The sequence below is a fragment of the Talpa occidentalis genome, unplaced genomic scaffold, assembly GCF_014898055.3.
Source record: "Talpa occidentalis isolate TD23 unplaced genomic scaffold, MPIMG_talOcc4v2.1, whole genome shotgun sequence".
NCBI classification, from domain to species: Eukaryota; Metazoa; Chordata; class Mammalia; order Eulipotyphla; family Talpidae; genus Talpa; species Talpa occidentalis.
Genome location: NW_026555331.1, coordinates 97,497,907 through 97,522,080, shown reverse-complemented (window position 1 = coordinate 97,522,080; position 24,174 = coordinate 97,497,907). Strand labels below are relative to the sequence as shown.

The 24,174-nt window shown below is 35.3% G+C and overlaps 1 protein-coding gene across 1 annotated transcript in view; it reads right to left on the bottom strand.

Moving 5' to 3' along the window:
- HDAC9 (histone deacetylase 9) overlaps positions 1 to 24,174 on the bottom strand; it is an 853,144-nt gene that overhangs the window by 186,331 nt on the left and 642,639 nt on the right. Inside the window, exon 26 of the mRNA XM_054692408.1 lies at positions 4,186 to 4,293. Coding sequence (XP_054548383.1) covers positions 4,186 to 4,293 — 108 coding nt within the window. The remainder of the gene's footprint in view (positions 1 to 4,185; positions 4,294 to 24,174) is intronic.

Here is a 24,174-nt window from a genome sequence, read left to right as displayed (position 1 = left end):
TTACGTATTCTATGTGCTATTGTTAGGGTTAGAAATTGGCACAGTGACTTTGGCATTTGTTCTACATGTGCCCTCCACTACTGTCTTCTCTTAAAGTAAACATTAATATTCTCCAGTGTACCATTTTAATTTTCTTGTCATTTCTTTTAATATATTTTGTATTGTTTTCTTACTAGATGCTCAGTGAATTATAATTAACACCTTAATTTTAATAATTTACTTTAGCTATGACCCAGATTTTAATAGTGTCTGAAAACTCTGCTTTGCGGTTGTATAGGGAAAACAAAATATGATTCCCAGTATTCTCCTTTGAGCCACTATTTTCATGCAATTGACATTTTTTATGTACATATATAATATATGAATTTTTTTATTTAAAATAATGAAAAACTGAGAATTACAGCCAAATTATTCAGAGAAGTCAGGAATGATATAGGTAATGCTAAGTTTATAGCTAAGTTAATAAAATTCTAGGATAGTAAAAAATAGGTTGTATATCTTCACATTTATTTACTTATTCATTTATTTATTTTTATGCACCATGTGTCCATGACATATTTATAGTTTTTGTTTTATTCAGTTGTCTTTTATGTCTGAGGAGAAAAATTCATTTTTATTGTTTATATTTATTTATGTGGTTACCTTTACCTGTTACTCTTCATTTATACATCTGAGTCTTTGCAAGACTCATAAATTTATGTTGAAAAGTAGACATTTTAAACAATATAATATGGTGATTTTAGAAATCATATTTTCTTTTTTTTTTTGAAGTGGAAATACTTTAATTATCTGATTCCCTGGGAAATATAAAACATTTGCATTTGCACAATACAATTACTAAAGTTAAGAAAACTCTGAAACTATCACTTGAAGATAGTTTTTTTCTTTCTTTCTTTCTCTCTTTCTCTCTTTCTTTCTTTCTTTCTTTCTTTCTTTCTTTCTTTCTTTCTTTCTTTCTTTCTTCTTTCTTTCTTTCTTTTTTTAATTTTATTTTTATATTCCCCATACAATTGCAACCCCCTTATTTTAACCCAAATCCCTCCTTTCCTCGCCCCCCACACCCCACAGAGTGTCTCTGGTTCATAGTTGTTTGTTGATTTTGATTTTTTTTTTTCTTATAGTTATTCTTTTTCCTGGTCCCTTTGGATCTTTTGGTTAGTGTATTGTTTTCTAAAATTTAGAAAATTTAAATCAAGCAAAAAATTCAAGATAATCACATTTTGTCTTTGACATTTTTCTTTTCTGTACATACATGGTTTATCTCCCAGGCCCCCAACCTCTAAAATTTCAGTGAACTCTCCTAGCTCTACCAAACCTCTCATCAGCACTCCATCCAGGACCAGCCTAGTTGAAATAAAGTTCTTAATTCATCTCTACTTTCCAAGAAAAATTAGTGCAGTATAACAAAATACAGTATTATAATATGTCAATGCCATTTCAAGTTATTGATTTACTTGGAAAATGGGCTAGAACATCTGAGAACTGAATATAGATGCAGAAAATGAAAAATGAAACACTAAAATTTTCTCTTTTTACATCTTTTACCAAAGAATTACTTATACCTTCAATCAGCTTCTGTATTTTCTTGCTAGACCTAATGAAGTCAATCTACAAACCATAAGTAATTGTGTTCTTGGGCAACAGACATGAAAGTCCTATCATATTGAAGTCTAGGACAGCTAGACACTGAGGAAAATTTTTGGCTGCTAGATGTCCTTAATATAGCTCTCTATCTCAGTTCTTGTCTGGGGCTGTGAGTCATCTGTAACTACTGCCCTTCTACCATGGCATCCCTGTAGGCCTCCTCAAATTATCAGCAACCAAAGGGCTAATGTCTCTTGGTCTGGTGCCTTTGTTATGGTTCTACTTGTCTTGGACTTTTTACTTTAGGTTAACAATCATAAAGATATACCTGTTGCAAAGCTTTTATATTCAGCAATGTAAGTAGTTTTGGACTATCTACTACTGATATGCCATAGTACTTATGACTGAAAATCAGATCCACTTTTCATTTACAAATAGCTCAGCTAGGCATTGCCACAGAGGATCTTCAGTGAAATCAGTTCTGCCTTGCTGATTTTGCTGAACAGTAAACCAAAGCAGAGAGAAGTTAAGTGATTTGCCACAAATGATAGTGTAGCAGAGCCTGAAAGAAGATTTCTTGATCCTTAGACTGGCTTTTTTTCTATTATTATTATTGCTCTTTTCTTTTCTAATCACTAAGGGAAGAAAAAGCATTTGTATGAGCCTTTGTTCTTAACAAAGATAGCCAGTGTTAGTACAGCTGGAGGTAACATGTCCATATTATATGTTGCTGACACTTTGTATGTAATTGACTGGATTAAATGACTACTGAGTGCGTTTTCAACACTCTTCATATATATTTGGCATTGCTGTACTCTCTGAGGTTAAAGCAATAATTTTAACAAGTATATTATATATGTAATCATTCTACTTGAGAAGGTTTCTGATTTGTTGATTAAATTTCCACAAAATCAAAACAATTAGAAATTGCAAATGCTAACATAATCATTTTTCATTGTTAGCCAACAATCTATGCCAACATAATATAAAAATTAAAATACTATAGCCTATTGCCTATTATTTCAATTTTTGAAAAGACTCTCCAATATTCTTTTAAAATGTCAATTTATTTTCGTGCTACATATAGCATACTCAGACAGGAAGAATTATTCCTAAATTGCTACTGGGGAACAACCAAAACCTTTCCATAAGGCTGATTCCTTTCTACTCTTCAATAACTCATAAACAAAAATAAATACTTGGGGAAATCACCCTATTAATGACCTCAGAAATCACTAATTATGTTCTGATGCTGATGGTACCAGCTGCAAATAAGGCCTATATTTATCTATCTATACACACACACATGCACACACACATTTGTATATATATATATGTATATGCATATATATATATACAAATCAGCTAGTACCTACCTATAGAGGAGTTAAATCACACCTCAGTGACCATCACCCTGCCCGCCTACTCCCATCACTGCATGCGTGTGTGCATGTTCTCTCTCTCTCTCTCTCTCTCTCTATATATATATATATATATATATATATATATATTTTTTTTTTAACACAGTTCATCTTGTCAAAATTATACCTCTATAGACTCTGACTTCTTAAACAGTTGGAGAATAATTTCTGGGGCAGACAATGCATTGTAAAGTGCACATTCCTCTCCTGAAATTTTAATCACAAGTGGAACAGTCCAGTCAGGTATAATTGAATAAAAATTCATTAGACATAAAGAAAAATAATCCTAATTAGATTTTATTTTAGATTAACAAAACTCACAGTGCACATGTTGTTGGTCACAATATATTTCCCTTGAGCCCCACAATTGCTAAAAATACCAAATCAGTCACTGCCCAGATTTCGTTATGAAGTGTGTGAACTAGTGCATTAAAAAGCCATGTTAGCACTGACAAAGTTTATTGGGGCAACTGCATTCAAGATGCACATGGCATACCTTTAAATAGCACTGTTAAAATACCAAATAAAATGTCAACGTTTGTCAGGTTTCTGGCTTTTATAAATTGTTTAGACTGGGAAACACTGGGGTTTGGACATTGTTCTTTTCATGTGATGTAGAAAAGAAGAAACCATAAAAAGAAAAGAACAATAAAGTGTAGCTCATTTTTGAAGTTCTTTCGTGGAAAAACATACTCTGGATCATTACCCTTCTAATCAACAATTTCCTTCTTCCTCCCAATCCTTCCCGTCTGGTATTTACCTTTCTCTCCACCCCTCACCCCTCTCTCTGGGTGGTATTCTGAGCTTATATATAGTTCTCAGTAATCATATTTTTTAAATCGCTTCAAAAGAGAATCCCAGGAGGGCATGACAGATATGTATATACTAAGGGTATTTTTAACCTGGACCATAGCTTTACTCACCATTTCTACGCTCTTAAAAATGCACCAGAGTGCCCTGACCACAAAGTTTCCCCAAGGAGAGAAGGCCCTGGGAGCAGGATCAGCTACTACCTACCTACAGACAAGTTAAATCACACCTTAGTGGCCATCTCCCTGCCCTCTCCCCCCACCCCTCTCCTTTTATTACCACCCCACACGCCTCACAATTCCCCAACAACAACAGCTCTGTTTTAGCTTCTTCTCTGAATTTCCCACACTTAATGCAACCCAGACCTCACCTTCAGCTCTCCTGAGGCCACTTTGGAAGCCAGCTCGATGACACAGCCAACAGCCATGCGTGCAGCACCGGACGAGTGCAGCTCATTCCAAATGGTGTCACTGTCCACCTGAGCAAACAGTCAGCAGAGCCCACAGAAAGAGAGAGGGAAAAGAGAAAGAGAGGGAGTATGGGGGGGGTAGTTGGGGAGAGGGGAAGAGAGAGAGAGAAAGCAAATCTGTGAGGAAGGGCTGGCAGGGTAACAACCTATGTACAATAACATTAGTCTTCCGTCTTGGCCAGCTGAAAAGGCCTTCTGGACACGGCTTTGCTTATACTTTTTCTCTACACTGACTTCTCCAATGGAAACACATTCCTGCCATGCCTCACTGCCATTCCCTGTTTAGATTTCTCATTATAAACAGCATTACATAGGCCGGATCTGGCGTAGCTACAGGCCTGCTAGAAACTAGGCTCCAATAGTAGATAGAGTAAAAGCTAAGAGCACTTAACTATACATAAAAATTGGATTTGCAAGTACTAGAGGGGGAAAATTCAAATACTTTTCTGGCTGCAGGTTTACAGTAACCAAAGATGAGTATTAGGCAGGTAGCAGTAGCAGTCAGTGAGTAAGAAGCATAAGGAGTGTGTGGTCCTCATTCTTAAAACATTAACATTAAACTTCAAAGAGCAATTTGTTTTCACAATAGAAGCTTAAAATTTTAAACATTTAGTATAATTTAGCTGTTTGCCTAAATGTACACTGGTATTGTCAAAATTAGGTCATTAAAATACATAGTTGCTTCTATACTAGAGAACATTATCAAAACAAAACCTGAACCAATATTTTGGATTTGCTGTTATAAAATACTCTTTACTTCTTTCATACATGCAATATGAGAACATATGTAAAAAGGACCTGAAATAGTGGTGTTTTATAATTCACATATATGTGTGTGTGTATTTTCTACATAAAAGTGTGTGTGTGTATATATATATGTGTGTATGTATACACACACACACGCACACACTTTTATGTAGAAAATATTTCATAATAAAAATAAAGTACAAATAACAGATTTGCATGGTAGAAGTTTCTAATTTTAGGACACATAAATTACTTGGAGCACCAAGAAATGCAATAAATTTTTGTGACTATACAAATATCAAGACTTCCCAAATGGATCAAAGAGCAGAAATGTCATATAAAAGTATAATTTTAAAAAGAAGAATTAAATTAAAGCGGTCTAATGAACATGGAAAAAATAAAATGAGTAACAAAAATACATATTCACAATGCACTAAGCAGTTTCCTAAGGTTTTTGATATCCTTTTTTTCTTTTTTTTTTTTTTAAACATTTTTTTTATAACATTTTTTTTTTAATAGAGGCATGTTTTATTTATTTATTTGTTTGTTTGTTTGTTTTGTTTTGTTTATACAAGCACTGGGCACAGTCAGAAGCGCGGGAGGGTGAGAGAATTCACCAGAGCCAGAGCGGGGAGCAGAGCAGGCAGAAGGACCGAAGTACACTGCTGAGGGGAGCAGCGGGCGGCAGGAGAGGTCTGCGCGCCATGTGGGACCCTCCTCTGGTGGCCGGGGAGCAGCCGGGGATCGAACCGGGGCCGCAGAGGCTGCGGGCAGCTTCGCAACCCAGCGCTCAACCGCTGCGCCACCGGGGAGGCCCTGATCCTTTTTTTCATGAGATCCTTACCAACTTAAGAGCTATCAAGAACGATAAATAATAAATATATAAATACATAAATAACAAGTGAGAAAAGTAAATAAATGAATAGAAAGTAAGATCCTTTCAAAAAATATTGAAGAATTATGTTTCAGTTATCAGATTTTCAGAGTGTAACTATGGTTTCTCCACAAAAACTTGAGTGACATTAGGCAATTTATTCATTAATATAGCTTTGTCTTGATTTCTTCATCTTTGAAATGGCAACTTTTTAAAGAATCATGGCATATGATTCCGGGGAGGATTAAATGAGTATGTGACAAAGGGCAGCTACTACTCTTTCTGTGACTGTCCCCCTCATTTTGTAATGCCCAGCCCACAGTAGAGGCCTAATAAGTACTTACCGAATGAGCACACTGTGACTTAAAGAGGCTGGTCTGAAGACTGTCACGTATACCTCTAACTGTGCCAGCATACATCTTTCTACCACACTCCTGAAATAATCCTTGCTTTCTAAAAACATGTTGCAATCTCTCCTAGTGGTAGTGAGAGAGAACAAAGGATAAAAAGGACTACTGAATCAAAAAATCAAAATATGAGAATGGTAGAAACATGATCTGATTCACTCCAAGTCATAGCAGACTACAATTCAAAAAATAGAGAATGTAATAGAAAAATAGTATGGATAGATCTGGTTTTCAGTTTTATTATATATTTCTCTACTCTATAAAGTTCTATTTTTTATTATTTATAGATAATATTGCCAATAATAATTATATCTAATCATAATTTGAGTACTTACTAAGATCCAGGCAATGTGAAAGTATTTTTATGCTAGTCTAAGCAAAATAAACAAAAAAATTATTTAAAAAAATCAGATTCCAATTATATTATAGAATCAAAGATTTATCTAGTTAAGTAAGTTAGCTAGGACTTGCATGAATGCTTTATCTTTAAAGATATTTAACTTCTACCATGCAAAACTGCTAAAATAGTTAAAATTGCTAAGATAGTTAGAAGTTATATCTGGAATAGTTAGAAATGTCTCAAGTGTTATAATTTGTTGTCTTTGTTCTAAACCAATTGCTTTCAGCAATTTCTGGAGACTTCTTTAGTTGTCTAGTCTGAGTAGTCAGTTTGCCATTGCTTTTTGGTGAGTAGAAGCCATAAATGCTGCTACAGATCTTACTGGGCACAGAGCAGTCCTTACTGCAGAATTATGTTACTTAAAATGTTAACAATGCCAAAGTTGAGAAATCTTGCTCTAGAAACATTGAGAACATACAAATAGCAATGCCTCTTCCATAGTGTATGCTAAAAATCTCAAAGTAAAACTAGGATTTTCCTTTAGTAAAATTAGCAGCTACTACATTCCACACTTTATGTTGTTATCTCACTTTTGGCTCACTTTACTTTCACTTTTGAATGATAACAAAACCTGCTTTTAAAACACATGTAACATACTACAAAGCCATAATAATCAAAACTGCATGGTAGTGGAACCAGAACAGACACATGGATCAATGGAACCAAATAGAAAGCCGAGAAATAAACCCACAGATCTATGGTCAACTAATCTTTGACAAAGGAGCAAAGAATATGCATTGGAGCAAAGAAATTTTGTTCAATAAATGGTGCTGGGAAAACTGGGTTGCTACATGCAAAAGAATGAAGCTTGACTACTACCTCACACCATGCACAAAAACCAACTCAAAATGGATTAAAGAACTAGACATAAGACCTGAAACCATAAAATATATAGAAGGAAATGAAGGCGAAACACTACATGACATGCACCTCAAAGACATCTTTACAGACACATCACTCAAAGCAGTGATAGTGAAAGCAAAGATCAAGAGCTGGGACTACATCAAATTAAAGAGCTTCTGCACAGCAAAAGAGACAATAACCAAAACAAAGAGAAATCCCACTGACTGGGAGAACATTTTTGTACACAACACTAATGATAAAGGACTGATCACAAAAATCTACAAAGAGCTGATGAGACTCAACAACAACAAAGAAAATAATCCAGTCAAAAAATGGGCAGAAGAGCTAAAAAGAAACTTCTCCAAGAGGAAATGCAAATGGCCACCAGGCATATGAAAAAATGTTCAACATCACTTCTAATCAGGGAAATGCAAATCAAAACTACAATGAGATACCAACTCATACCAGTGACAATGGCACATATTAAAAAAAACTAGCAACAACAAATGTTGGCGAGGATGTGGAGAGAAAGGAACTCTCCTGCAATGCTGGTGGGACTGCAAACTGGTCCAACCACTGTGGAAAGCTGTGTGGAGATTCCTCAACCTACTAATGCTAGAGCTTCCATATGATTCAGCAATTCCACTCTTAGGTATTTACCCAAAGGACACAGAAACATTAATTCCAAAGAGCACCTGCACCCCTATGTTTATAGCAGCACAATTTACAATAGCTAATCTTTGGAAACAACCCAGATGCCCAAAAATAGATGACTTGATTAAGAAGATGTGGTACATATACACAATGGAATATTACTCAGCATTCAAAAAAGATAAGCACATGCAATTTGCAGCAACATGGATGGAGCTGGAAGGGATCATGCTCAGCGAAATAAGCCAGAAAGAAAAAGAAAAATACCGGATGGTCTTACTCATTACAGGAATCTAGAAAACCTAAATAGGGACCAGGAAAAAGAATAACTATAAGAAAGAAAAAAATCAAAATCAACAAACAACTATGAACCAGAGACACACTTTGGGGGGAGGGCAGGGAAAGGAGGGATTGGGGTCAAAATCAGGGGGTTGCAATTGTATGGGGAATATAAAACTAAAAATATAAATTAAAAAAAACTGAAAAAAACTGAAAAAAAAACACACATAACACTTACTTGTTTGTTTTGAAAGCTGTTTTAAATTTTTTATGATATATGGTAAAAATAAAATAAAAATATAAAGAAGGAAGCAGCAGCAAAAGGAGAAAGTAGAAAGGTAGCCCAAAGAGTATAGACAAGTGAAAGATAAAGTGAGCAGGGAAAAGAAAATACTTTATATCCTACTATTTTTTAAAAAGTTGTGCTTTGTCTCTTATATTTTATTTGGAACACAACCAAGAATAATTTTGACCAACACAGTTGTTTTTCTGAATTTATACAAATAATTCTGTCTACTGAATAGAAGCAACACTAATATAAGCATATTTTTAAGTACTGTTCTGCCCTTTTCAGTTTCTTATGTTTCATAAGTGTTAGTGACAGAGCCAGGAAAAACCTTTCACAGTTTTCCCCATTCTTTTACACTGATCTCAACTTATCTTTTCCTTAGAACTGCAATTTTTTTTAATGATTTCAAAAAGGAGTAATTACAAAATATCAGTGGCAAAACAAAAGATCAAGAGATATTATATGATTTTGGCATCCATATCCAAATGAAAACAGAAAGAAACAATTTCTACTTACTAAAAGTCAGATTCTTGAGAAGTGGTTATTGATAAGAATGAGAAATGGTTATTGATGTTAGGATGTGCTTGCACACAGGCAGGTTGAGAATACATGGTCAACCTGTTGCCTTTGAACAGCCACGATTCCTTTTGTTGAGCGGACATATTTAAGAATCATTTCTGAGTATACCCACCCTTCCAACTATGCATTTCCTTTGAAACAAGTTCTGAGCAGCTAAAAGTTGGGGGCAGCATTTCGAAAGCTATTGTTTTCACAATTTCTTTATTTCACTGTGAATTAGGAACATAAATTAAAATGAGCAAAATCCATACCTAGGATTTTGTAAGAAATGAAGTTCCTTCCTGGGTGGAAATACCACCTTCTTATTCAGAAGCCTTTGTCCTTCTGCAAATCCTTTGAACAAGCATCTAGCTTTTTTCTCTGTAATTTTATCTGTTCTGAGATTTACCACATAAAAGCAGCAATAAAAAAATGACATGAAGTACATAAAATAATCAGGACTCCAAGTAAATTAATTGTCTATAGATACATCAATCCTTGAATATTAAACAATGTCCACGTAATTTATGTTTTAAGAAACAGCAATAACAACAGTAATCTTCTTTTAAAATGCTTCTTCTGACCTACAGCAGGCAAAATTTAAATGTTAACTAGATTGTAAACAATTTTCTTGATGTTAAAGGTAATGACCAGTATAGACAAGAAAAAGCTCACAAATATGAAAAACAGTAAACAAAAAGAACCTGGACTTACATAAAGAAAGTGGCAAAGGTAAAGACTAATGCAGTTGCCACGTCTGCAAATGACTCCAGAGGCCAGAATGGTAATGTAGATATAACACAGTGTTAGGTAAATGAGGGGAATCCTTAGGTGCAATTATTCAATTTAAATATTAACTAGATTTCATTAAAAAAAAACTAATAAAGAGACCTATTTTTTGGCTGAATATGGTTTCTGCTCTGCCAGTACAAAAATTTTCCTGTCCATAATGACTTATTTTTACACAAAGTTTGTAAATTCTAAGGCAGGAAAGATAAAAGTGTATTTTAAAGGAAGTAGCTGGGTTCGTTATGTACAATGATCACTGCTTAATACAATTAGATTACTTTTGAGTGTGCATGCAGAGTAACTATTCTCTTTTTTTTTAAGATTTATTTATTTATTCATTCATTCATTCATTTATACAAGAACCGGGATACAGGCCAGATGCTCGAGAAGGTGAGAGGATTCACCAGAGACAGAGCAGGGAGCAGAACAGGAAGACTGACTGAAATACACTGCTGAGGGGAGCAGGGGGCGAGACAGGAGAGGTCTGCCGCACCATGTGGGACCCTCGCTGGCTGGCTGGGATAGATCCCGCGGATGCAGAGGCTGCGGACAGCCTCACAGCGCTCTGCTCAACAGCCTGCGCCATCAGGGGAGGCCCACTATTCTAACTCTTAATGGGATATATTTAGCCGCAGTCTGAGGATGAGACTAGAGCAAGGATGTTCAGGTTTTCAAATTTGATACTAAAAGTAAACGTTAAAAATATTCACAGTACCATAGAGAGTTTTATATCACTATTTAACATTTGTTTCTTAAGAATATTTTAATGAGGCCTCCCCTGGTGGTGCAGGCAGTTGAGCGCAGCACTGTGAAACTGTCAGCAGACTCTGCAGCACTGGTTCGATCCCTGCCAGCTGGCGAGGGTCCCACATGGCGCAGCAGACCTCTCCTGTCTCACCCGCTGCTCCCCTCAGCAGTGTATTTCGTCAGTCTGACTGTTCTGTTCCCGCCTCTGTCTCTGGTGAATCCTCTCACCCTCCGGCACATCTGGCCTGTATTCCAGTTCTTGTATAAAATAAATAAATAAAATCTTTAAAAAAAAAAGAAAAGACTATTTTAATGGTAAGATGATAATTTAGCAGTGATTTTAAAGAAATTTGAAGTATAGTAATTGCTGCAACATCTACATACATTTGAAAATGTAGTCTCAGATTTGTTGCAAATATTTAGTCCATGGATAACACTGGGTGTCATATGCACCTCTTGGCAATTACTACATAGCCCTCAGTTTGTGAACAAGAACAGAACAATTGGTCTCAGTTACTCTGTTACTTACAGTGAAGAAAGCTGTAGAATGATGCACCCAATAAAGAGAAAATTGGGGTAGGGATTAAGGAGTTGAGGTCAGTGACAACCAAGTAACTTAAATTGCTTAACACAGGTGTAAGAGGAGACTTGAGAGGGAGGGAAGGAGAGAGGGAGAGAAGGAAAGGGAGAGAGAGAGAGAGAGAAAGGGAGAGAGAGAGAGAAGAAATATGATATGAAGTGATAACAATTGAGAATACCTAAAGAAATAATGAAACCACTGATACAAAATTTTCAAGTAACTAGGAAAAAAAATAACCACCAAAAAATCAATTACACAAACAAGCAAGAAAACCACACCAAGACATATCACAGTCTAGCTGCTAAAATTTCAAACATAAATCTTGAAGGCAGCCAGAGAAAACAGACACCATAACATAAATTTGAATGGAGATGAGGATTTTTTAGGAAAATGTTTTAGTAGAAACTACTTAAACTAGAAGACAATGGCATTACATCTTCAGAGTTTTCAAAGAAAAAAAAGTCAACCAACAATTCTATACCAGAAAAAATATCTTTAACAAATGAAAATAGACACTTTTATTCTATTGACACCAGACCTGAGTTACAGAAAGTGGTAGAAGAAATCATTCAGGAAAAATAGTATATTACCAGATGAATTGACACAAAGAAATGAAGAGTGCTGAAAATGATAACAATGAAGGCACAAACAAAAGAGATTTTTTTCTTATTTAATTCCCTTAAAAAGATGATCTAATGCAAAAGCTATCTAATGAAAAATTAATAAAATATTGTTATGGGGTTTATGTCATGTAAAACTCAAATGTATGACAGAAAAAGTATATAACTGGGAAGAGAGGATTGCCAATAAATTATTCTAAAGGTCTTACATTACACATGCAATAATGTAATATTGAAGGTAGTCCATGGTAAATGCTAATAATTATAAAGGCTAGAGAAAAAAGTAAAAATGGGGTTTAATTAAGTAATAAGTTAATTCTGCAGATAAAATGAAACCTATTTTTAAAAATACTCAAATCAGGGCTTCCCTGGTGGTACAGGAGTTAAAAGTCTCAGAGTTATTAAGCTATCATCAGCCACTGTGGCAAGAGTTTGATCCCCAGCCTGGGAGCTAAGCCACATGGTGCGGCAGACCTCTTCTGCCTCACCCACTGCTCCCCTCAGCAGAATATATCAGTGAATTTGCCTGTTTTGCTCTCCACTCTGGCTCAGTTGAATCCTCTCACACCCCTGCATTTGGCCTACACCCTAGTTCTTATATGCATAAATAAATAAAAATAAATCTTTACAAAAAATACTCAATTCAACATAAATTAGGAAAAAAAAAAGAAAAGAAAGAAAAAAAAAGAAGAGAAAACAAAATAGAACAGCAAACAACAAGATGGCAGATTTAAATCCAACCATCTCAAGAACAACTTGTCTAGAATACTTCTATTCAAAGTGTGGTCTGCGGAACCATGATGGTCCACAGAGTGTTTCCATTCCACAAGATAAACACAAGCAACCCTTTACACACTTTGTAGCATTTTTAGAGTAATTTTATATTTATTGAACTAATCAAAATGATTATTTTTTTAGCTGGCATATCTTTTGTATCTGTTTTAGCAATTTTTATTGCATTTTACAAAAGTATGGCTCTATAAGAGATGAAATAAAACATAAGCAAACAAAATATTGTCCTTTACCACACTGTAATTTGAGAACAGTTGATCTCACAGAGAAAGAACTTTCTTTCCAAATTGTTGAAAGAAAAAACTCTGTTTGGGTATAAGATGTAGAAAGAAGAGGTTAAGGTAGAGGTAAAACTAGGAATGTGTTATTAGAGGTTTTGTTAATAAATTAGCCCTATCAAGGTAAGTCATGTCCAGAGAGAATGACTACCAATAATTTGTCTAAAAATTACACAAATAATTTCTACATAGAGACTTCCATGACCCCAGAATTTAGAGAAATTGTTAGATTTTCTCATTAGCTTTTTAATAACAGTCATTGGACAACTCCTCCTCTACTTTATCCCATTCTTTTGGGTGGTAGCTATAGCAAGGATATCATCTATATTTAATGCAATAAGATCTTTTTTTATTTTATTGATGTTAGAGATATTGAAAACTAGCACTTTTACTTACAAACGGGTCAGAGTTGATTAAGTTCATTAACCACTCTAAACTCTAAAAAATGGAGATAGTCTCACCTTTCTCATGTAATTATTATTAGCATTAAATTAGTCACTATGCAAAGTGCTTAACAGCACAACACAATGGGGAAAGTAGCAAGCTCTCAGTAGATGTTAACTAAAAAAAAGGAAAAAAAAATCTGAGTTTTGGTTCCAACATTACTTTTTATTCCACAGCACATCAAAAACAAAAATCATCTGTGATAATGCTGGAAGCCAGAAAATACCTCCAATCAGAAAACTACATTTTTTTTTAAGCTACATATGGATCTAGTTCAACTGGAGTTTCCTGAATGAATATGGGCCTTTTCCAAGCACATCCAGCATAGCTCAATCATTGGCACCCGAAACAAAGCTAAAGCCGCACATGATAGAAATTAAGCTACCTGTGCTGAGAGTGCATGTGAAAGAATTTAAAATGGAAAGAGAATGACTTAGAAAAAAAGGAATTTAGGCACAGTCTCCTTTACATAATTTAAACACAGCTTGTTGATTCCTTTTAGAAATATTCCCAGGGTTAAATAGAATACTACTGTGTCCACTAACAGAGCAATTTTCATATGCACTGTGCATGGTTAATATGCTATTCAGCTCTTCCTCAGAGGCTTTGAATATTTCACCCTGAAAACTAGGAACTGAATCTCTTCAGCCAACACTAAGCAGTTTAGTAAGTTCTTGCAGCTATGCTCTGCTGCTGCTAGAGCCACAGGGCATTTCTGAATAATTGAGTTTAAGCTTAAATAATGATCAGATGCCCCTAGAAGCCTCCTGACAGACACCAGACTCAACAAAGAAACAGTTTTTTCATCACAGTACTGATTCTGTGCCATTGAGGCATGTTTTATATATAAGTTTAATAGTAAAAGAAATTATCTTCTTTTGTATCACATCAGGTAAGGTGTATTAAAATGAATCATCTATTACGGACAGATATTTCTTCATATGGTATTTTGATTTATAATTTAGAAATTATCTAAGATTTTTAAATCACTGAAATCAGTTTAGCTTGTTTAGTTTCTAATATGTTTCAGTTTTTCAATATAGCTTATTCTTTTTCAAGCTCTATATAGTACATAGCATCTGCCAAATTTCTTATCTGTTTTAGGAAACAGAGTTATTCCCTTTATTTCTATTTAACAGGTATTTTAGTGGTTCAATATTTTTCTATCCTCAAGGATCCACTCTCACAACTAGAATTGAAGGTTCCAATGGGTATTTTCTTTCTAGGAATAGTGACAGTGGATATGGGAATTGGAAAGACTCAGAGAAGAGTCTATTTTATTAATAGACTTAGTAGGAGAGTTAGTAAAGTCAAATTTACCCCCAACCAGAACAAACAAAAACAAAAATTAAGTATCTTTCAGAATCAATAGAGAGTAGGAGGCAGAATGGAACACCTAAGGAGTACTAGACACTCATTAAGCATTTATAAGCATTATCCAATTTATCCCCCAGGAGAGCTTAATAAATGTATTATCAGTCACTTTTATAAAAAGGAAATGAAACTTCAGGAGGTAGTAACTTGAAAAAAGGTGGGATCTCAATCAGAGTCAGTCCTAGACATGAATATTGTTATGGGCTAAATTGTGTTCTCCCAAAATTTAAATGTTGAAACCCAATGTGACTATACTTATAGGCAGGGCCTATAAAGATATAAGTAAGGTTAAATGAGGACATAAGGGTGGTGTTCTAATTTAATATGACTAATGTCCTCATGAGAAAAGGAAGGGATGCCAGGGATACATACACACAAAAAAACACGTGAGGACAGAAGAAAGCAAGCATTGGCAAGCCAAGGAAAGAGGCTTCAGAAGAATCTGAAATCAATCCTGCCAGCACCTTGATGTTGGATTTCCAGTCTTCAAAACTGTGACAACTTTCTGTTGTTAAAGCCACCTACTCTGTGGCTTATGACATCCTGATCTGACTGATACAGATGTGAACTTCAAAAATATTTTTTATATCATTTGCTCTGAAGATCTCTTCCTAATGATATACCATGAGAGATAGTGTTAAGTATAATGAGGGTTATGGTGTCTGTCTCTTCAGTGTCTCAAATAACAGATGTCTAATAAATTTCTGTCAAATGCATAAATTAATGAATGAGAAAACAATAATTCTACAATGATATATTTCCTGGAAGGGTTTACTATGACTAAAATACCTAATATGTGATATAAAAAATCCCTTCATCTGTCAGGTCTGGCAATCCATACAAAATTTAGTGATGAACACTTTTCTCTTCTTCAGGTAGCACCATACCACATAGCAATGCCATATTTGATCCCCAAAGAGGGATGATAGAGCACATTTCATTGAGAAGCTCTACTTCATAGGTAAAGAAACCAAGACCCAGAAAAACTAAATGTTTTTCCTATTCATGATCACACATGTTCTTGTTAAAGTGTGGCCCCCGGGTCAACAGCATTGACACAACATGGTTGCCTGTGAGAAAATGTAGAATGTCAGGCTCTATCCAGTTCTGTTGTATCAGAATTCGTACTTTAGAGTTAGAGAAACACCCATGAATCAGTGATAATGTGGAGATTTGAATCCAAATGTTTTAATTTTCAAAACAAATTATTACAGGGACATCTGAAAACAATGTCCCCTCTCCCCTTACTAGTATCCCTAAAGTGCCATGATTCTAATGGTAGAAAATCAGTTGGCTAGATATATTGGCCAAGAACTTAGGGTTTCTGAACTTTCAAGAAGTTTTTAAATCATACCTTTGAGGAAGCCCCCTACTTAGTCTCTATAAAAACAGAATTAATTAGGGCCACCCATCAGAGGTTGGAAGTGGTCAGTCTCTATGCACAACTGCCACTGATAACCTATATCCTTACATTTGATTCTTATACTAATGCAATGAGAAAGATTTGATTATCAATGTTTTACAGACGAAGAAACTGATAATCACATAAGTGAAATAATGATTAACAGAGTTTGCATTGTGTTTTCTCTGATCTATGGGTAGAAAGGATACATTCCCAAATTTTAAAACCACTCAGGAATAGTTCCATAATCAATTTGGTGGCAAAGCCTCAAAAACCTCTTGAAAGTCCTCTATAACTCTGAACTACCCTCACTATATTCTCCCTGTAGGACATTGGTCAGAGTCATATTTCTGGGATGAAGACCTATGGTATTCTTTATTTTATTCTCCTATTTTCTCTGCAGGCTGGAACAATGGGTGTTCTCTCTTATCCCATGTGATACAACATGACATTTCTTTGATTGTATATATTCATTTCATATTAAATGTTCTGCTGAAATACTGAGACCTTTGAAATGAGCTGGGATGGATTTATGATGACAATGGGTGGGTGAACCCATATGCTTTCTCTCTTTTGTTCAACATTGGGAGGGACCCATGAATGACAACCCTCCCCTTGGGATCACTTATAGGTTATAATGTCCACACCTTAGCTTCTTTAGTCATGGTGAGATGAAAAAGAAACAGAGAATTTACTGGGCGGACCTTCAGATTCCAAGTAAAAGCATGGATATGATGAATGAATACTGTGACCCACATACCATATGGAAAGAAGGCGTGAACTATTAATGCAGCAGCTGGAGGAGACAAGGGGCATGCCATGTACATTAATGCTCTACCACAATCCTCTTCCCAGTATGATCAACTGCTTTCTGGCAGCTCTGTCCTTGTCTGTGCAATTTCTAGTCACTCTTCATCTTCAGAAACTTATCCCATTGCTATTTACGTGCCAGTAACAAGCAGAGGAACGTGTTTGTGGTGGCTAAGTGCAATATCTTTAAACTCTAAGGATTCCTACATAAGATACTTAGGGACTCAAAGATTTGCCAAATAATATATGGATTTGTGTGGGTTATGTGGTTAGTGAAGGAATTTGAGAGCTCCTGTTATTATTTGTACTTTCAATGATGTGTTGGTCAGTCTTACCAAGATTGAGTTAGAAAGTAACATCTCTCTTAATATTTTCCTACTGCCTCCTCATTTAATCTGATGTACAACCTGTGTAAAGGGTATATCGGAATGTACTAATACATTTATTCATTAGAGAGAGCATGCTTTGATCCTTGTTTTGATCAAGACATCATAATAAAATTAACTCTGATGCAGTTGGTGTGTGGAATAAGATTCTCTCTAATTCATTCCATGGTGGTTTGGTTGAAAGGCAGAAAACTTTCAGTGTTCTAGTTAGAGTTGAAATGCAGTATACAGTTGCATACCTTTTTACCCCAAATTAATGATGTCTGAGTACAAAGATTTAATACTTTCTAGATATTTCAATTAAAAAGAATGCTCTTGGCAAAACGAACAATTGAGATGTGTTATGGCTAGGGTTATTCTCATTTGAGAAAGGAGTGCTCACAATTACATGAGGAAATTATGGAGAGCTGTTTGTGCACAGTATTGTAGTTAAGAGCTTGGAAATCAAAGGATCTCTAATTCACAACCTACTAATTGTGTCACTTAAACAAATTACACCCCTCTCTAAGTCCCAATTTCTTTATATGAAGAAGGAAAAGCCTGAGTTTCACCTTAAGCAATATGACTCCTGGGATTGTTGTTGGGACTAAATGAGAAGATGTAGGTTATCATTGGAAGCTGCATGTTTAATCTCTGATATGAGGCTGAGATTTTTTTTTTCTTTTTTAAAAAAAAAAATTATTTATTTATTTATTTATTTAGTTAATTATTTAATTATTTGTTTATTTATACATACAAGAGCTGGGTACAGTCAGAAGCGCAGGAGGGTGAGAGAATTCACCAGAGCCAGAGCGGGGAACAGAACAGGCAGACTGACGAAGTACACTGCTGAGGGGAGCAGCAAGCGGCAGGAGAGGTCTGCGCGCCATGTGGGACCCTCGCCGGCGGCCATGGATTGAACCATCAAACCGGCACTGCAGAGGCTGCGGGCAGCTGGGCAGCTTCGCAGTCCAGCGCTCAACCACTGCGCCACCAGGGGAGGCCAGAGACTGAGGTTTTCTATGAAAATCAACAAGGTATGTTTTAAAGAGTACTCAATGGCTCTGCTTAGGCTACAGCATCTCACCTGCTCCTCTATTTATTTATTTATTTATTTATTTATTTATTTTTAAAGATTTATTTATTTATTTATTTGTTTGTTTTATTATACAAGCATTGGGTACAGTCAGAAGCGCGGGAGGGTGAGAGAATTCACCAGAGCCAGAGCGGGGAGCAGAGCAGGCAGAAGGACCAAAGTACACTGTTGAGGGGAGCAGCGGGCGCCAGGAGAGGTCTGCGCGCCATGTGGGACCCTCTTCTGGTGGTCGGGGAGCAGCCGGGGATCGAACCGGTGCTGCAGAGGCTGCGGGCAGCTTTGCAACCCAGCGCTCAACCGCTGCGCCACTGGGGAGGCCCTGCCCCTCTATTTAACAGATAATCTTATCATTAAAATTAATCCCCTGGAAATCAACAGTATCAAAGGATAATTCTTTTATTTGAATATTAGTCTTAAATAACTTAGTCAATTTTTAATTGATTTATTCTGTTCAATATCAAAAATTGATGGCTATATAGTAAGAAATAGCTCTGGAATTCATACCCTAAAGTTTGTGTTCCTTGGAATGTATACTTGAAACACACAATGGGCCATAGAGAAATTATGAGAAGTCACGATCCTTTGGAACATGCACTAAGCTACTGCAATCACAGACAGTTACTCGGAACTTGGCAGCTCAGATATAAATCAAAAGGACCAACCAGAGACAACTGAGACCACGATGCAACACTGTTATTCAAGAAGCCACTAAAAAGTGCCCATAAGTGGCACTGGAAAATGTCATGCAAATATCAGGGCCTATTCATTGTATTTGAAAACAGGCAGGTGTTAGAGTGCTGTATCTAATTTGCAGCTGCACAATTTATATAGGAAACTATGTTCAAAATAATGTCCTGAGGGTACTTTGGAATCCCAAAGTACTTAATACTGCTAGGCTCTGGGGGTTAACCAGAACCTGCTATTGAGTCCAAGATCTTTGAGTGTTTGGATAACTCTGTCCTTATCCTCAGCCTCCTCCAGGCTGAAGTAAGAACATAAGGGAGACTTCAGCATCATTGGGTATGCCTGTAAATTCAGTTTTCCCTCATCCTATTGTTTATACCCTCACACCGGAAGTCTGAAAGGAGACCAGGCACTCTGTGTTCTGGACAGAATAACCCTACATTTTCATGGGCACAAGTGCAGACAGAAACCCAGAATCCTGACAACCTCTTGGTCTCCCATTAACTTTCACTATTTCCTCATCACCCTACTTTGGACCTTCAGTATGAATCTTTATATTCCTTGTATCCCTCTTTAAGTAAGTCACCACAAGAAGCCAGGACTCCAAAGTCATCTCTCACCCATGAATTATAATCTCCAAAAGGCAACACTTTTCATTAATCACCAATTCTGTCCTTCCTATACCACCTAACTCCATATCCACTTTCTTGCTTTCTTTTCTCCACAAAATTCATCACCATATACATGCATTTAAACTAATGTCTGTTTATCTATTTCCTCCACTGATTTTGTTTGTTTTGTTTTGTTCGGTACTGTATCTGTAGTTCCTGGCATACAATAAGAATTCATTATTTGTTCTAAAAAAATGATTAAATGAATGAATAAATTCTATCCCAAGCTGTGGGAATCACTGGAATTTATGAGTATAATTAAGACCAAAGGCACAGAGACTAGTCCATGCCAATTAGTACTGGGTGTTTGACTTCTTCATACTTCTTATTAACAGAATAACAGAATAGTGGGCTGAAGCTGGATACTGCACTTCCTAGTTCTCACAATTCTTTGCTGTCTCTGACAAAGAAAGCTAAGTTAGGAAGACTATCTCATAGAAACACTTCATTAACAAAATGATCTTGGATCTCACTCAACTAAGAGTAGTGATAATCTGATTACCTTCAATCCATATCTCCATGAATTCCCAGGTCTTTCTCACTAAAGTTGATGACTAGAAATAGAGGAAGATTATCATATAGTATACATGATAAGCATAACAAGAAGTAAAAATGGAAATTGAAAAGGAGAAAATATAAAAGTGTAAAAGGAAAGCATAGAACTAGAGGTTATTGCTTCATTATGCAGCACATACTACATGTTTATTTAATGAATGAATGAATGGATGGATGTTGAAATGTATGAAGAAGAGGAAACAGGTTAAAGGGGATCTCTTTAGTAACAAAGAATGTTACCACTTGCAAGCCTTTGCTTTTTAAATTCTTTGAGTGATCACACTTCAAAATAGTATGGGATCATTTTGAGAATTCTCTTCACAGATAGTCATAGAGGTTATCTACCTGTGCATATAAGAGATATTGGAGAACATATATATCATTTTGTTTTTTTGTTTAGATTGTAATATAATAAGTGCTAGGTAGATAGCATCCTTAAATGTGTTAGTCTTATTAGATTTCATAAAAATGATTTGATTTACAAATTTTTTAAGATAAGTGAGTTAATAGTCTTTCAAGTCCTTTATTTAACTTATTTTATATCTAAAATTAAGACATTGCACAATAATAACAATGCTATTGGCCTAGGAATCAAGTGTTATGGGTTCCACTCAAGGGTTTGGAATGATTAAGTCTTAGGGACTCTGCTCTGAGCTGTCTGCTAAGGCTCAAAAATGCTGTAAACTAATTTATTATAGGTTTAGATTTCAAAGAAATGCAATGTATTTTTTTAAAGTAGAAATAGTGCTTTTACTTTTACTTTTTTTCAAATAGGTCTCAAAGACAAATCTAATAATGAAATGACAATATTATGTAATGAATGAACATTAGTTTATTATAGAGATGAATGTTAGGATCTGGAAATACCTAGGATAGTAATAAGACAAAAGGAAAATAACTTTTTTTTTTTCACATAAAAGATGAGTAGCTTGGATTTAGCTACACAACATAGAAGCTGTCCCAAGATTCCTTTTTTTCCTAGATAATTCCATTTTTTTATCAATTCTAAATTTTTATTTGAATTAAGTAAGGCCTTATGTTTTCTTGACAAGAAGAAGAGGTATTCTGTAGGTAACTGCATATTTGAATTTATTCAAGCATGTTTGAACTAACCAGAGTTTTTATTTCTTAGAACAATGACTTCATATGTTAGCTAGAAGCTTAAATTTATCAAATCCATTTACTTTCAGCACTAGAATCTAAGGCACAATTTCATTTCTTTGAATATTTGTAATCCAGATACACAGGCAAGTGAAGAAAATTATAGAACAGAGTAAAATGGTAGAATAAGAAATTCTAGAAATGCATATGTTCTTTCTTGTTATTGACTTTGGTTAAAATAGTTTTTTTAATATATGTGGTTCTGAGAAAGTAAAAAACAGATGTAGAGCTTTGATGATAGCATTTTCAGTATTTCATTTTGCCAACAGAATTTTAATAACATTTTATATTAATGCTAACTTTAAGAAAATGAAAATGAAATTTCAAAAATGTATCCCATTGTGCTTAGGGACATTGTCAGAGTAATTCAAAGAATTTAATGATAGATGGGATGCAACAGCTAAGTGAATTAAAGAGGAAGTTAAAGTTTTCCTTCCTAATTTTCCTCTTCACTTCAATGGACAGCAATGGCCTCAATTATTCTATACAATTTTTGTGTTTTTCTGTTAATTATGTAGTAAACACAGAGATGTGTGTGTGTATTTATCTATGTGCATAAATACTCCCCTGCAACTATTATTGAGTATATGCAATTAGCATAATCTAAGCCGTACTGGAAACTTCCCTTGTTATTGAGAAGAAATTCCCTGGCTTGTGCAATATGCTTGTACTATGTTTTCCAAGTCTGGGGCAACATGATCTTTTTGTGGAATCCACGGCACGAAACAAAATTTTCAAACAATTTCACGAAGGCAGCTTATCAGTTTTACTTTTTCCAGGTGCCGTGGGGTATTCCTGATAGTATCATGTGCATCAAGTATAAAGCTAATGAAAATCTAAATACAATTAGGAAGGGAAGATGGGGAAAAGAGAGGCTCCAAATCAGGGTGGATCCTTTTCTTGTGCTGGAGGGAAGCGGACTGTGATACATCTCTGATAGCAGCAATGGAGGAAATGAAACACTGATTACAAGCCAGGTTTGAGCCGAACATTAATATAAGGGAAATCAACATTATCCTGATTACTTCATGTAAGAAACAGATGCCACCCCCTCCTCTTTCTGTGGCTGTAACAAAAGGCATTGTGCCTGCTCAGGATAATTGGGTGGGGATAATATACACACACACACATAAACACACACACACACACATATTCATCTTATGATGAATGGAAGGAGTTCCCAAATTAATATCAAAATTTCAGGAACACTCAAATTTTGGCATAAACATTAGATTTTGTTTTATTTATTTATTTTTCTTTTGAGGAAAAGAATTCCTTTGTAATCAGCAACAGCTTGATGCAATCGTCAAAAATACAGTGTATTATGGCCTAAGTAGTTATTCCACCCCTCACACAAACTCCTATAAACATTTTCATTCTTAATAGTTCTTGAAGATTCAGCTTATGACTGCCTGAGTAAACCCCAAACCCCTCGCCTTTCTTTTCTATTTTGGAAATCCCTCTTCTATGCTGTCATAGTTCAACAGTTCGATAAATAGGCTATGAGCAAGTGAAAAAAAATTGGTCTTATCTCATTAGTCTAAATCTTTTATTACTGTATATCTACCTAATCATTGACAACAATCTTTTTTTTTCCTGCCCTTCATGACTCATATGAGAGTATATGTTATGCCTTCTGAAGTGCTGATTTTGTTGAAAAGATCATTCTAAGTAGCAGGAGAAAACTGTATTAACCAAGCCTTTTGTTATTTTTAATTTAAATATATATCCATAGATTTGGTCATAAAAATAAATCATTCCCTGATACAATACATTAAGAAAGTCAGAGTTGTCCTTTGAAAGGATTGCCAATGGATTTTTTTCTTTTTTTTTACTGTTATTGAGGAGAATAAATGTGGAAGACCAATGTGGTGTAATAAATGGGAAAATAATATGGAAGCATAAATGTAGTATAAAATAACAGAATTTTCTTCTGAATACATATGTGTATATATATGTAATATTTATTATGTATGTAACATTTATATATCAGAGAAGAGTTCTTACATTTAAAATATGACAAAATGAAAGAAAATTTAAGTTATTTCATCCAAACCTGCCTCCTGAAAAGTGAGTATAGTCAGTATATAACAGAAATGTCTGCTGAAAACCACAGAGCAATTGAAATGAGCCTTAAATTACCTCCCCATAATCACCTAATTCTTCTCCCCATTTCCCCCTCCCCAAATCACAAAAAAAGACATCCCTAGCCCTCAATGTGTCAGATCTAGGTGAAATCAAATAGAAATCAAATAGGACAGAGTAAAAGTTATTTTTCAAAGCTGGCTTCATGTTCACAGATTGACTAAGTTGCTGCTGGAAAAGGTTCCTTGATTAAACCTTATGGCGTCTCAATTTTGGCACATCTTTGACCAGTTAGGCAGGCCCAGACTCTACCCATGCTCTGCAATTCCTCATTCCTCCTAGGGAATCATTTTGCTTCTTCCATAGCTCCTCCTCCTCCAATCAAGGGT